This window comes from Sesamum indicum, linkage group LG1, assembly GCF_026168435.1.
Source record: "Sesamum indicum cultivar Baizhima isolate 11 linkage group LG1, ASM2616843v1, whole genome shotgun sequence".
Taxonomy (NCBI): Eukaryota; Viridiplantae; Streptophyta; class Magnoliopsida; order Lamiales; family Pedaliaceae; genus Sesamum; species Sesamum indicum.
In genome coordinates, this window is record NC_142657.1 from 16,060,064 (window position 1) to 16,075,101 (window position 15,038).

A 15,038-nucleotide genomic window follows, 5' to 3' on the forward strand; every position below is an offset into this window, starting at 1 on the left:
AAAAGATAATGGTCCAAAAGTACACTCTTATACTTACCGGACTAGAGTAAATTTTTGAATATGTATAATGTTGTCACCAAAATAATAAGTTTCACGTATTCACAATATTTTAGAGTAATACAATCCTTTTACTTTATTTACTTTTGAAAAGACTTCTTATTAAAATGAAGGGAGCGCTCAAATCTCTCATCTCCATAATAAGATATTGGATTGAACGTTTTATTTCAAATCATATTGCATCTTCTATTGAAATATAATTAAATGACGCAATCTTCCTTCACATTACATATATATATATATATTAAATGGAATAGAAGATACCCACAAATTTGATCTCAATTACTATGCCACAACACATTAACAGGTAACGTTAACCAAAATACTATGTTGTCTGTAATTGTGTATGTTTTGATCTATAAATTTGACAACAGAATACATGCGACGCGGTTCGCGCCTATCGTTGGTGTTGAAACATTAGATCAGAGAGTATTAACATTGTTCGAAACCAAGAAAAATCAACTGAAGAAAAATCTGTTCATGTATACTAAATCAAGAAGAGTTGTTACAGTTATACAGAGCAAAGCTGCTTAAATAGAGAATAAACCTGCCCAACTGATTAACTAACAATAACTAATACGAACTAACCCAAAAACGTAAAAAGAAGAAAGAAAGAAAAAAAAACTCCAGTTGTAAAACGACTTCTACGAGACTTAAATATTGTTTGTTCCTCTTGCTGCCACGCTGTTTCCTTCTGCAGCAGCTTCTTCTTCCTCCGCCTTGCTTCTGTAACGTGCACCAGTACTGAGGGTACTAATCTTAACAAACATTATTCAGAATCCGAGAAATTTCGACGAATGTTGCAACAAATGATCCAGAGCATTGGGAGCAAACTTCCTCGCAAACAAGAAACAGAGGTTAGTGGGCTGATCATTGTACATGCATGTTCCACCATTCAAGATTGTCTTGAAAAGCTCATCCGTTATGTCCGTTTCTTCAAACGTTGCCGGGTGAGGGCCTCCCCTCGACCAATCGACCCATGTGAGTGTTCTGTTTGCCAACATATGAGGGGATTTGATGCTGAGCATGGTCGGAAAGTAGTGCTCATCGACATAGCAATCTGGTCTGCAGAACTGCTCGAATTTTGAGTAGTAAAAGGTATCTTGAATGATGTTGACTGCTAGTTCTCTGTTTATCTCGAACCATTGGGACCCTTTACGCCAGTTTGAGATGTTGATCTCAGGCCTCATTTTCGGGTTGTATCGGCCTCTACCGTAAGGGCCGGGCTCATCGAATGCACCTATGAAGCTGAAACGGGATCTTGATAGGTAGTTGTAGATGGTGGTGAAGTTTTGGAGAGGAATGCAGGCCTCTGACAGGAGGATGAACCATTCATTGGAGATATCGAGCAGCGCATTGGCAAGAAGCCGTCTCTCAGCATCGCACATGCTCATCGTTCCCCACTCAGCCACCTTCACCACAAGAATGAAGAAGATGCATTCAATGAAAAACATATCGCCAGTTTAAGTGTTCCACTACACAGGACCGCGTCTGCTAACAAAAAATGTTTCTCTTAACATGAAAACCGCGTCTTTTGAAACAGTGTGATAGACATTTGTGATTAGTAAGTAAAAGTCTACATGGAGCAAGTGCATTCTGTCCATAGTCCAGACATGGAAATCAGACAGCAAGAACATAGGAAGAAAAACCTCACCTCTCCATCTGCAACCAAACAAGATCCTAACATTCTATGACAATCAACACGACATATATTATCTAAGAACTCAGACAAAATGAACTGCTGGAAAACTATTCATCAATCAGCTAAGAATACCTGGCTCCGTATTTGCCTGCCATAAAATGCTGATGAAGGCAGAAACTTTGGCTGATACCAAGGCAGGGAATGGATATAGACAGAATATAGTTTCTCTTTCCCCTTTAGAAACTTCTCCCACAAAGGTGCCAGAGGCAAAGACCCTCTAGTCAAGAACATGAACGCAATCTTGGGAGTTCTATCAAATGGATACTTTTCGATCTTAGGCACAAATGACGCCCGCCAAAAAAGCTCCTTGTCGTTCATTTCGTGCAAAAGGCTGGATCGAGTTCTAATCCAACTCTGTACATTATCTGATTCTTGAAAGCATTGTTGGATTTTTGATTGAGTGATGGGAACATCTACTGTCTGCTCGGTGACACACCAGCTAGTATACATACTGAGAAACGAAAACGTGATGCCTACTCCCAACAAAAGCCAGAGAAGCAGTAATCTCAAGGGGAAGTGCCTGTTGGATTGGTTTACGATTCTAACAGGGGGAACTTGGCCTTCCTCCAATGAGCCAAAACTTCCCAATCTTGGCATCATTTTTAACTCAAACTTGCAGTTATTACCAAAATACAAGGAAATGGCTCTTTTCTTGCAATCTTAATCCTATTCCCAGAAGGTGAAAAAACAAAGGAAAAGGAAAAAGATCCTGAAATCCAAAGGCTCTTCAATTGTGTTTGTCAAAAAAACAATCTGCATAGGCTCATTTCACATCACTGCACATGTGTATGAGTGAAAAATCAAGATTTGTCAGTGTTTATGGGGAAAATTTCTAACTTTCCATCACATGGGCAGTTAAGAAAACGAACACAAGAAACCCTTTAAAGGTTAAAAATAAAAATCTCAACCAAGATCATCATGACGTTTGACTGTGAAGCAAATACTATATATGGGACAGAACGAATTCAGAGCCAAGAATCTGCAGGCGGTTTTCTTGGGGCAACATCAGATGCCATGAGAGGAAGAAGAAAAAAAGGGGAGAAGGAAGAAAGGATCGAGCTTTATAATGGGAAGAACTGAGATGTTAAATCTGTCATCATGTGGTCGTGAAATAAATGGGAAACAAAAGGAAATTTATGATTCATCAAAGAAATCAAATACGTCTGGATTTGGGCAATGAAACCGATTCCTGGCTTCCCCACAACCTCTTTTGGATGCTTGAAATTTCTGTCCAAAACGTTAAAAACAGTGCTTTCTGCAAGAATGCAGCGTTCTTGGAATGTTGTATGCTAATTCCATGAAACTGAACATCGTGCAGATCTTGACCGATGTGGAGAGAGTTTCATGAGTGTACCTATGGAGTTGGAAAATAAAATGAGACAAAAATATGGTGCCCTGAATTTAGATAATCTAATTACCTCAACTGAAAAGAGTTTAAGCAATAAGTCATTAGATATACTTGTCTGAACAAATTTCTTGTTAGAAGATAGGCCGAATTGTAAATAAGATTAGCAGCGTTAATTGCCAGCTTATTGCTGCATAATTTCATTGACAGAGAATGATTAACAAGGAGGCTACGGACACACTGCACAATTTCAAAGAAAATGCAGGAATATTTGGATTAATAAATTAATTATATTTCATTTAGTAACTCTTGAACTGGCGACAGAAATAGGTTCTGAACTATGAAAATAGGATTATACATAGATTATTGTGGAAATGTATAGTCTAAAAATGAAAACATCTTTTGATATTTTTAGGTAGGGATAGAAAAAAGAAATATATTATTTGAAAATAAATAAAACAAAAGAAAGTCCCATTTTTAACTCCATTTTGGGGCCCAAAATTGAATTTGACCCCCACAATAAGTGTTTTTCATTCTTCTCTCTCCTCCACTTTCTTGCTGATGCGATCTTTTGAGATCCTGAGGTGACCCTCTGCTTTCGCTGATTATAATCTATCTATCTTCTCCACCTGTGACTTAAGCCCTTAACTCACTCTCTCTCTCCCTCTCTCATTAGATCATGGTCTGTCCTATAAAATGCATTTCTCGTGTTTTTCGTGGTTTTTTGGTTAGAAGTTCTGATTTTTACTCTGGTTGCTTGATTCTTGTTGTTTTGTGAAGTTGCGGGATCTTTCTTGGTTTAGGGGGCCTGCCCTTTGAGTTTATCGGTTTGAAGGATTTGGATTTTCTTGAAGTGAGTGTACGAGGGGTGCTTCTGAATTTTCATGCATAGTTTGTTCGAATGTGTTCCGGTTCACTCTATGTTTAAAGATTTGATTTTTATTTTTTCTTGAAGGACTTGGGGTCAACAATTCATGTGTTCTTGCTCTTTGCTTCCAGTTTCAAGCCACAAGAATTGTTCTTTTGAGGTGGGCTGATTGGAGTAGTTTCAGTGTTTTATTTGCCATCTTTGTTAAGCTAAGGAATTTTTCATTTGGGCTGATGAGCATTCCTGGAGATGAGGTTGTTTGAATTAGGTGGTGGAACACCCCATATTTGGAGGAAGTGGGATTTTATCAGTTAATACTGAGAAAGAGGGGAATGAAAGGTGGCAAAGACGATGGAAAGCCAATGGATCCTCTGTTTCCTAGGTTGCATATTAATGATGCAGATAAAGGAGGGCCCAGGCCACCTCCAAGGAACAAAATGGCTCTTTGTGAACAGTATAATGTGCATCCTCAAAGTTCAAAACTCCGGTCTGGACCGATACCAATGCTGCCTCTTCCACCTAGCAACGGTTGTAGTAGCTTTGTTTCGCAAGCATCCTCCAGCAATGTGAGTTAGGGAAATGGTTATGCCCTTTACTCTAGCATGCTTTCACTTCTATCAGTTTGAGCAAACTCTTAGTTGCTAGAGAATCTTGTGCTTGAAATCATGTGTAGAAGGATTATTTTGATCCATGTCCGTTGCGTCATAGAAACATTCATCGACTGGTGTTTAATTGCATTCCCATAAGGCAAGACACAAATCATATCATAAATTGGGATTCTTGCACCCACACTTGCATTTTATTTCTCCCTGATCAGATTACACAAGCTCGTTTAATAAGGTGAAGACCCATTATGTAACTTAGGAACAAGAATGAAGAGTATGATAGTTCCCTCAGGATATTTGTTTAGCCCTCATCTAAACAATACTTGTTGTATTTACGTTTGCGTAGTATACTGAAAGCATCATAAATAGTTATATACTTCTTTACTCAATGAAAGATGGACTTTCAAATGGCTTAGTTATTCTTCAACCACAGTGTTATTCTACTTAATATTTCCAAGTATCTCTATGATGATGTTTGAGTCATCCATGGTTCTCTCAAATTCTTGTTTGATTGTAGGTTGGTATTGCAAAGCGGAAAGTACCTCCTACATCTGGTAGCATGCTCGGATCTGCTAACTTGACGGAGAGATATTATTCGTATTGTTCTGGTGGAGTAATCTCAAATGCTCCACTGACTAATTCTGAACCATGGATGTCGGCACCTGCAAATTATCAAAATCCTTATGGTTCAGCGAATTTAATGACGAAACCAGAGTGTAACTTGGTTCAACCACGTGGTTTTTCCAACTATAATAACTATTGCACACAAAATCCAGGAGATGGAAGCGATATTATGGTCCCATCTTTTCTTCAATCAGGGAAAGCTCTTAATTATGGGAATCTTCAGCTGCATCCCGACAAAGGAAAACTCCCAACCTTTAGCTCAATCTCTTCACACGAACTCCATGATGCTTGCTTAAAACTGGCAAAGGAGACAAGAAGTGGAGATCAGGCAACAGAACATCACAAAAATCTTGCTGAAAGAAACAGTAGATTGTCTCATAATAATGATAACTGTTCTGAGAGGCCTCTTCTTATTTCATCGATAGGTGACCAAGTTTCATCTGAAAAAAAAATCTCTGAGGTGGCTACCAGTACACTTCAACCTAACCAGCACAAGAAGATTAGCTTCGGAGACGAACGAAGCACATTACGTGACCCTTATACCCAGCCACGTCGACAGTGTAAAATCCTGCCAAGAATGAAGACCGTCACTGATGTTACATCTGGAACGCCTGAAACAGCTACGAGAAAAAGATGCGCTTCTGTGATGGACGACTCATCACACTCCTCTCCACGACTTGGAGACTGTAATGAACCGACTAAGATTGAGTTGATCAACGAGTTCTCCGAAGATAAGGATTGTCTGGCATCGCAAGTGGGAAATGCTGACAAAAAGCAAAATACTTCAGAAACTTCCATGGAAGACTCTGTACCAGGTCTGGATTTAACTCCTGAGGATGTTGCAAGCGTTATTGGTCAGAGACTATTCTGGAAAGCAAGAAAAACAATTGTCCAGTAAGTATTTCTGGCTGGTCATTGCAATGTATGTGTGCTGAAAGTAAGTATATTTGGATTTTAAGACTTTTCATATGCAATAAAGTTGAAGGCTTGTGATGACAATGGTTTTGACATTAGCAGAATGCTAAACACCTGTTTTCAGTTGCCAAGAAGTGTGCCGTAGGTCTGTTTGATAATGATAAATACGAGTTCAGATGCCGTTTCTGGAAATATACATCTCTAGTAGAAGTTGGTCTTTATTCATTTAATTCGTGTATCAAATATAAATTCTTTCACCAACATCTTTTGCAGTCAGCAGAGAATATTTTCATTGCAGATATTCGAGTTGCATAGACTGATCAAGGTAAGCAGACCTCTTCACAACTGAATTGCTCTTTACTGGAAAGCCATATGTGAATGCATTCAATGTTAATTGGAAACTAACTCTGTCAACAGGTGCAGAGAGTTATAGCTGGATCACCGGAAACGTTACATGAAAACAACTTCCATCCCAACAAATCGTCTATTCAATTTCCTCCAATAAATAAGTTGCTTTACGTGACTCCTCTGGACCCATTGCCGGCTGTTGCTAAACCAAAAGCAGATGCCTTGAAGTCTAATCTGGGTAAGGATTGTGGGGCAGAGGCTGTAAGCGGAATGCTGCCGTTGCCTACAAGCATTGCTGAAATTGGACGTCTTCCTCAGCAGTTAATTCCAAAGCCTTTACCAACACCAGCACCTATTCCCACTGATGCTAAATTAGCACCTTGGTCTTTCCAACCACCACCTGGAAATCAATGGTTGGTTCCTGTAAAATCTCCGTCGGAGGGACTAATTTACAAGCCATATACAGGTCCTTGTTTTCCACCAGTTGGCTTCATGGCACCGGTTTATGGAAATTGCACGCCTATTAGTTTAAGCATGATGGGTGGAACGACTTATGGAGTTCCAGCTCCTAACGAGCAAGGGATAGGACATTTTTACGGCACTTCTCTTGGTCAAAGTTACTTTCAACCTTATCCCATGCCACTGATAAATGCAAGTGGTTCGAACCCTGAAGTCGAGCAGATGATCTCATCTGCCAGAGTTCAGCTAGCTGAACCTGATAAAGACTCATCAACAAGCAACGCCAACTTTGTCGTACCATGTCAAAGCCCTTGCAAAGCTTCGAGCCAGCAGAGTGCAGTTGTTTCCGGTTGTGGTGGAAATTTGCATCTGCACAAAGGAAGTGATGGGCAATGCAGCAGCGCAACTAGTCCTGCAGAACGATTGGAAGGGGAAGCTCTCTCCCTTTTTCCAACCACGCCGTCAAGTCAGGCTTTAAGAGATCAAAGCAAGGTAAAAGTGATCAAAGTTGTGCCTCACAACCGTAAGTCGGCACCCGAATCAGCTGCACGCATTTTCCAGTCTATACAAGAAGAAAGGAAGAAACATGAGTAACTTTCATCACTTTTCTTCCTATACCTCACATGTTTTATAAGTAATCCTGTTGATAGTCTATTTACTGTATATACACACACACACATAGTAGTTCAAAAGAGGGATATGTTTCCACTCAGGTGATGACATGTCCTAATACATGGAAATCTTCTTCCAAGTTTCAATAACTTTTCTTATACAATAGTGACCAAATGTTGCCAAGACTGTTTGATTCTTCTTTACACACGTTTCCGAGGTCTCTAATGTTTGATGTGTTTGATTTATTCATTCTACTTAAGTCTTTCTTACTCTTAAGTGCTTGTAGGTTACCTTTTAAGCTGTGTAGTCCATGGCGCGCCTCTCGCGCCATTCAGGTGTTGCCCAGGCACGCGCGAGGCACGCCTTTGTCAAAAAGGGCCTGGGTAGCCTGGGCCCATCAAATAAAAAAAAAAAAAAAACCCTAATAATTAAGGGAATTCCAGCACAAATAAATAATCTGCTCTGCATGCAAGAGTAACCTGTTCACTCGTGCCTCTTCTTTCTTCTTTTTTGATAAACTATTTAGGATTCAATTGAATCTTTACGACTTTTGCTATCCTTCAATTGTTCAACATTAGTCGTTCTAATTATATGAAATTTTGTTATGTTGAATTTGTTGTTTTATATGTTTTATTTAACTTCTTATACATTAATCTAGTCAAAATAATATTAATTAAATAAATATATAGATTATTTCTTATATTTGCGCCATCATTCCAAAAGACGAGCGCCCTTGGCACCATTGTGTGATGTGCGCCACTAACTAATATGCTTTTAAGAAATCATCGATGACCTAAAATCCAAGACAATTATAATTATTCATGTATTCTAAATCGGTTGTGAAAATTATTGTACCGTCCTAATAATGACGGTGCTTGCAGATGCGTAGTATAAGGGGTCGTGTCATGGCTTTGGAAGAATCCAGGTTGCTTATTTTGTGTTTACTACTAGCCTAGATATGGACCGGTGGTTCTAGCAAATGTTAGGAAACATTGAACATGACATGACAAGAACTCACAACGCATGAAATGCACGCATACATCAATTTTGTTATGTTCTGCTGCAACCTGACAACCTTCTTGTTGTTGACACTGAAATTTGCACCAAATGTTTTTTTAGACGAAAAGGACTGGTAAGTAGTAACGATGAATTTACAATAATTCTTTTAATACAAATTAATGTTTAATTTTTTAATACTAATAAAAAGTACAAGAATTAAACTAAGCAATATTTGATAAATTTTTGGACAGAAGTATTATTTCATATCAACCACTCGCCGACAAATCTGTTTCTCTGAATAGAAACAATATTATTTTTAGGGAGTATGAAAATCAGAAACAGAAATTATTACGACTTTTGGTGTTAGAAAGTCTCTGGGAGTGATTCAAGATCCGGTGGCCCTCACCCCAATTGTTCCCATGTGTTTTAGAGCTATCAATGGCATCACTTTCCAATTATAGTACGACATGTGTAAACAAAAACCTCGACTTCACGTGCCATCGCCCTGAAAATGAAAAACCGGGTCCCACAACCCGGGTTGGCCCACCTGATGTTCCGGCTCGAAGACGATGTTCTTGAAGCCGACACGCAGAACATATACGCGGGCTCTGTAACGTTGTCTGTTTTACTGTCCAAGAACATCATCATATTCGTTTGCGACGCGGTTCGTTGGTTTCTTGAATGCTTTGTCTAAGCATATCTTGTGAATTCTGCTTTCCTTGAATTAAATAGATGTGAAGTTCATATATAGTTTTCTTGGTTTTTCAGGGGTTGAAGACGTTGTCTTGCTGTTTGTTTTTCCTACTTTCCAAGGTACAAGAATCACATGGACGGTCTTGGTTGGAGCAACCAGCAGCATGAACTTGAAGAAAGCTTCATTGTTTCCAACTCAAATTGCAAAGGAAAGATGGAAATTATGTCAACAGAGACTTCTGATCCAATTCAACGACAGGCACGAGAAATCGACTTTTTTCCAGGTGTTTTTTCACAATGGAATGCAAGATCAGAAGGAACGTCAGCTTGTTCTTTGTTTAATGGCCTGATTCTTGATTCTGGGACGACATGCGGACAAGGAAATTATCAACACATGGTGAGAGCTGGAACGACAGACTTGGATTCTTTCAATTCTGTTGAGTACCAGACGGGCACTGCATCAGTTGAAGATGATGGGATTTCCATGATTTTCTCAGGCTGTAAGAAATTGTGGGATTTCACTGAGGGCACTGTCAAATCCGTTCCATTGATCATGTCAGTATCTAAGGCCGTGGACATGGAGGGGAATTCACCAACATCAGGCAAACAAGCAATCATCGATTCAGGTTCTGATGATTACGAGCCTCATGCCACCAAGAGAAGGAGAGCAGAAAGCCAAAAGATGCAAATAAAGCCACAAAATCTTGATTTTCTCCACTCAAATGATTCAGCTACAGCTGAAGGCAGTAGATTTAAGAAACCAAGACTGGATAAGGGAACAATTACATCATCCAACATCAACTTTGAGCAAACTTGCTCATTAGCATCCTCAGCCGACGAGCCTGGCCATGGGGCTGTGTCACAAATGAAGGAGCTGATTTACCGAGCGGCTGTTTTTAGGCCGGTGAACTTTGTCACAGAAATCATGGAAAAGCCGAAACGGAAGAATGTGAAATTTTCGAACGACCCGCAAACCGTGGCCGCGAGACGGCGGAGGGAGAGAATAAGTGAGAGAATCAGGGTTTTGCAGAGGTTGGTTCCTGGTGGGACAAAGATGGACACTGCATCAATGCTTGATGAGGCTGCAAACTACCTCAAGTTTCTGAAGTCACAAACCAAAGCACTAGAATCCTTAGAGCAGAAAACTAATGGCACAGTGAATGACTTCCTTCCCAATGCAAATCTTGTTTTATCACCATTCATTAACAATTACATCCTCACCCTTAATCCACCCCACCTATCCAAAAGTTGAAACTATTTTGAGCATGGATTTTCAAGAGCACCAACCGCAAAAGCATGCTGCTTGGCTGACACATATCGAGATGAGTGTTCTATATCAACAAAATATTCATTTCAATGTCGTCTCTTGTAGTCGAGGAAAGAACACCAAACTGTCTTAGTATAGATACAAGCTCTCCTTTGAATGAAAGATTCTGACGAATAAGAAAAACTATGTTCTAGCCATTTTTGTACATTCATTTTACTCTACAGACAGAATAAACTGATAGACGTATGCCGGACATTTATTTTGAGAGTATGTTTTCATATGCTAACATTCTTGAATCTTGAAACAATGTAAGTTGAATATATTCCAATTCTTTAGATATGGGGTTTGGTATGTTTTTTGGGATGAATAGTTCTAACTGCTGTGTCTTTTATCATTATATCAGAATTTTGTAGCTTTGTGCTTTGTCCTTTGATCAAATGATTAACTTTATGCATTATGTGACCAACTTGAATTGTTTAATGAAGTACTTTGTACTTTAAGATTACTTTAATGTTGGAGATCTTAATAGGATATTAACTAAACTAAGATTGTCTAATAATCATTGATAGAGACATTCTCTTGATTAATGTTGATTTAGTCCATTAGTTGTCAGTGATCCTGTCTTCTTGATTTCCCTCCCAACAATAATTAATGTCATATACATTCTTTATTCTTGCAAAAGTTTTTACCCACCTAAAGATGATGAATTCAAGCTACATTTCTTCTAATAACTTACGGAATTGTTAAAATTATCAGACATTGGTTTTGACCAATGGTTCTTGACTATACTCTGTCTGCATTACAGTTGCATTTTCCAACAAAGAATTCAACAACGATGTAAGAGGCAAGTATCAGAATCCAATTGCAAGTTCACAAAGCATCTATAGATGCTCTTAGACAAGAATAAAAGCAGTTACCATTTTTTGTCATATTTTCGCTATGACAGTATGATGTAAATAAAATCTTTGGTTCCTGGAAATGGTGAAGGAATTCTTGCTCAGAACTTCAGCTCCTGCTCAGAGCTCCAAAGTCCTCCAGCTGGTTCTTCCAATGCCTCAGGAAGAAGAAGCGCACTTTCATATCTTTGTTCCTAAGTGAAATGACAACTTCTTCACTTGTACTTAGTTGCTGTTTTTATTTTAGCACCTATTTAAGTAGAGTAGCACTTTTGTCCGTTAGCTTAGTTAGAAGCCAGTTAATAAATCTGCTAACAGTAGTTAGTGAGTTTTCCTTCTTCTCTGTAACTTAAAAGGGGGTTGGCTCCACAGCAGCTCGTGATTTTTTGAGTGAAGAAATAAGATTCAATTTTCAGCCAGGGGTTCTTTATTTTCATCTCCTGTTTCAATGTTGATGTTGCAACATTCTGAGATGGAAAATACAGGCCCTGAATGTTTGAAATTTCATCTCATTTGAACGAAAAAAGAATGAGGTAAAAATAGGACATGATAATACATATATATATCAACAAGAAAGTGGGGACTGTCATTCCCAACAAACTGTTACATGTACAAATCCCAGAAGATCCCGTCATTTGAGTACTTAGAAATTTTCTCATTTCCTCACTCAATCTTCCATGCATAAAGAAACAGACAGAACTGTGTGCCTTTTGAATAGCTCTGTGTTGAGTAATACCTGCTATTGCCACTACATTCACTATCATCACCTCGACTGCTGTCGTCGCCATCGCTATCCGCATCGGGGTCACCTGATTTGAATATGAACAGTCCATAGTTCGATCCGGGGGCACAAAACAACCAAGCATGCACATCCCAGAACACTTGCACCGTCTGCTTGTCCACTTGTACAGTCTGATTACCCCTGAATTTCCACTGCAAATTCTTAATGTGTATCAGCACAATCCCATCTATGCTAATCCACATTTCGGGATCCCTGGGCCCCGTCGTTGAGCTCTCAACCACTATCTCATGCTCGCGTTTCCTCTCGTCAAACTTAACCCTTGTGGAGAAAGATTTCTTGCCAAAAACATTTTCCTTCTTGTAAAACATCATAGCATCAACAAGGGCAGGAGTTGCTCTTGTTCTCTTGTAGGCCTTTTTCTTTTGGTCACCTAACAATAAAACTACTTCTTCGTCAGAAACGAGTGCAACATAGAAATCAGCTGAGGGCTCCGGGCTGCCTGAAAATTTTGCCGATCTCAAGTCCCAATAGGCCTCCAGTTGGTTCCCATCAACCTCAAAAGTCTTGTACCCTTTCTTGGCCCAAAAATGCCAAGGTTTAAGGTCGATTTTGCACATAGAAGCGGTTTCTTGCTCCGCACTATCGACAGATATGCTCAAAGAGTGATTCATGAGGTTCTTGCTCCACAACACCGTCGCATTACGCCAAAAACCTGCAATATGAGTCTGATACACGCACGTCACCGTCGTTTGTGGTGTCTTTTGTGCCAGGGGATCCTTAATTTGAGCAGAGGGTGGTTGAGAAGATGACAATGATTGAGACCTCGTGCCGCTGGAATAATCCATTAATGTTATGCTTTCTGATCCTCTTCTAACGGAGGAGAAATGTTAATCTTGATAAAATTTCAATGCAAATAGACAAAGTTGATGAAGGAAAAGTGGGGATTGCATAAGGAGAATTGACAAGGCCACTAAATGATGCCAACATGAAAATTTCTTCATTGGGAACATTCCGCAAACAGGAAGCCCACATTTTGTTTTACCTCAGGACAGGAGATCTTCTGAGGATTTGATGGTGCATTGTGATGTACATAGGATCCACACCACTTGGTTGAATTTATGAAGATATTCATACAAAGAACAAATATGGCATATAGGAAAGAATTTAGGCATGAAACAGATTTGATTTCCACATGAAAAACAAATGGAAAATTCTTGCTGGAATTTTTTCTGTGTCAGAAAAGAATTGCATGGAAATTTAGGAAATTAAATTTAATTTGTGTGGAGGAAACTACATTTTCATGGAGGATGTTGGGAAATAGGGCTGCCCTAAAAGGAAGGATCCATAATTAGAAAGCTTTCCTCAAGCCTCAAGGTGCTTTCTAGTTTCTCTCTCTTTGTTCAATCCAAGGCTCTCCCACTTTGACAATTTACATTGAAAGAAAATTCTCCCAATGCTACGGGAGTCTGCATTTTTTACTCTTCTATACTATAATATTAAAGTTGAAGGGTATAGAGTAATATTGTGAACTAAACAAAAGAAATTACAAGTCAATTCTTTTTTTTCCCTCCCATTTTCATTATATTCTACTTTTTATCTGTTTAAATTGAGAAAAGTATTATTTTAGTCCGCTAAGTATGCCTAATTTTAATTTTAGATCGATAACTATGTCCATTTTTGTTAGGTCCAATAACTTACGAAATTGCTTACTTTTAGTCCTATGACAGATTTTCGGATAATTTTACCCCTATGCAACTTTTGAACGGCAGTTTTAGTCCATATAGGGGTAAAATTGTCCGAAAATCTGCCAGAGGATTAAAAGTAAGTAATTTCATAAGTTACTGAACCTAAACAAAAATGGACATAGTTATCGGACTAAAATTAAAATTAGGCATACTTAACGGACAAAAATAATACTTTTCCTGTTTAAATTTTATGACATCTTTGTAAACACATTGCATCTTATTCATACAACCATCACGTTTCATTTTATTTAATTTTAAAAGAAAATCAAAATTATACGCGGATAACCAAAAGTTACTTCTATTATATTTGATTAATACAGCATACTTATATAGGAAATATTTTTAATCCTGTAAATAATAAGGGGTAATAAATTTAGTTCTGTACGACTTCATTTTTGCAAGTTTGTCATGTAATTTAAAATTCACATGTTGATGATAAAAATAATTAAAATTTATTAAAATGACTGAAAAAGTACAAGTGACAATTTAATTGGGTGCTCTTTTACGGTCCCTTTTATATGGTTTTCTTAATCATTTTACCACCCTCAAATAAATAATGAAAAAATTACACTTTGTCCCCTTTAACTAAGAAATGTAATTTATTTTCTGATGTTACTAGGGGTGCAAGTCAAGTCCTCACGAGCGGCTTCTTCAGCAATGAGGTCGAACTTGAAATTTTGGCCGAGCTCGAGCCGAGCTCATTTTCACCCCTAAAGATGTGGCATGTTGGAGGCCTTTTGTTTAGTAAGGTGGGTTGGAGCCTGAAGCCCATCAACAAGGACACAGGCTGGAGCTTGTCTGCAGGGACGCGGGCCGAACCTATCAGTAGAGGCATATGCTAGAGCTCATTGGCAATCACATAGGTCGAAACTCGTTAGAGGGGCATAGATTGGAGCCTGTCAACAAGATCACAGGCCAGAAAGGACCATAAGCTGGAGCTTGTGAGCAAGATCACACGTTGGAGCTCGTCACTAAGGACATAGACTTGGGCTCGTCAACGAAGGCACAGGCCGAAACCTTTTAGTAGGGACACAAGTCGGAGCCCCTCAACAAGGTCACATGCCGAAGCCCATTATGGGAACCCGTCAGTAGCTGCGTGGGTCAAAGCCAGGCAATAAGGTGACAAACAAAATTACAAATCGGAGCCCATCAGGAGAGGCA

The 15,038-nt window shown here is 38.9% G+C and overlaps 4 protein-coding genes across 7 annotated transcripts; 2 read left to right on the top strand and 2 right to left on the bottom strand.

The window, feature by feature from the left end:
- Positions 1–520: 520 nt before the first annotated feature.
- Positions 521–2,359, bottom strand: LOC105164614 (glycosyltransferase BC10). Its single transcript, XM_011083308.3, has 2 exons — positions 1,832–2,359; positions 521–1,469 (listed from the first exon to the last, which is right to left on the bottom strand). The coding sequence occupies exons 1-2, from the start codon at positions 2,357–2,359 to the stop codon at positions 831–833; spliced, it is 1,167 nt and encodes a 388-aa protein (XP_011081610.1). The 3' UTR covers positions 521–830.
- Positions 2,360–3,621: 1,262 nt separating this feature from the next.
- On the top strand, positions 3,622–7,789 carry LOC105163599 (ELF3-like protein 2). 4 transcript variants are annotated; one of them, XM_020697690.2, is made up of 6 exons: positions 3,637–3,688; positions 3,885–3,957; positions 4,060–4,538; positions 5,095–6,095; positions 6,390–6,441; positions 6,534–7,789. In XM_020697690.2, the coding sequence occupies exons 3-6, from the start codon at positions 4,305–4,307 to the stop codon at positions 7,515–7,517; spliced, it is 2,271 nt and encodes a 756-aa protein (XP_020553349.1). In that variant the 5' UTR covers positions 3,637–3,688; positions 3,885–3,957; positions 4,060–4,304; the 3' UTR covers positions 7,518–7,789. The 4 variants fall into 4 exon arrangements, with proteins under 4 accessions (XP_088735335.1, XP_020553349.1, XP_020553346.1 ...); XM_020697687.2 differs by having other exon boundaries at positions 3,659–3,786; XM_088879209.1 differs by lacking the exon at positions 3,885–3,957 and having other exon boundaries at positions 3,622–3,688.
- Positions 7,790–9,128: 1,339 nt separating this feature from the next.
- Positions 9,129–10,753, top strand: LOC105164623 (transcription factor bHLH87-like). The gene is made up of 2 exons (XM_011083320.3): positions 9,129–9,198; positions 9,303–10,753. Exon 2 carries the CDS (start codon positions 9,361–9,363, stop codon positions 10,477–10,479), a length of 1,119 nt encoding a protein of 372 aa, XP_011081622.1. The 5' UTR covers positions 9,129–9,198; positions 9,303–9,360; the 3' UTR covers positions 10,480–10,753.
- A 1,166-nt stretch (positions 10,754–11,919) lies between these two features.
- LOC105163627 (uncharacterized) lies at positions 11,920–13,610 on the bottom strand. Its single transcript, XM_020692473.1, has one exon. The coding sequence runs from the start codon at positions 12,975–12,977 to the stop codon at positions 12,054–12,056; it is 924 nt and encodes a 307-aa protein (XP_020548132.1). The 5' UTR covers positions 12,978–13,610; the 3' UTR covers positions 11,920–12,053.
- Positions 13,611–15,038: the final 1,428 nt, after the last annotated feature.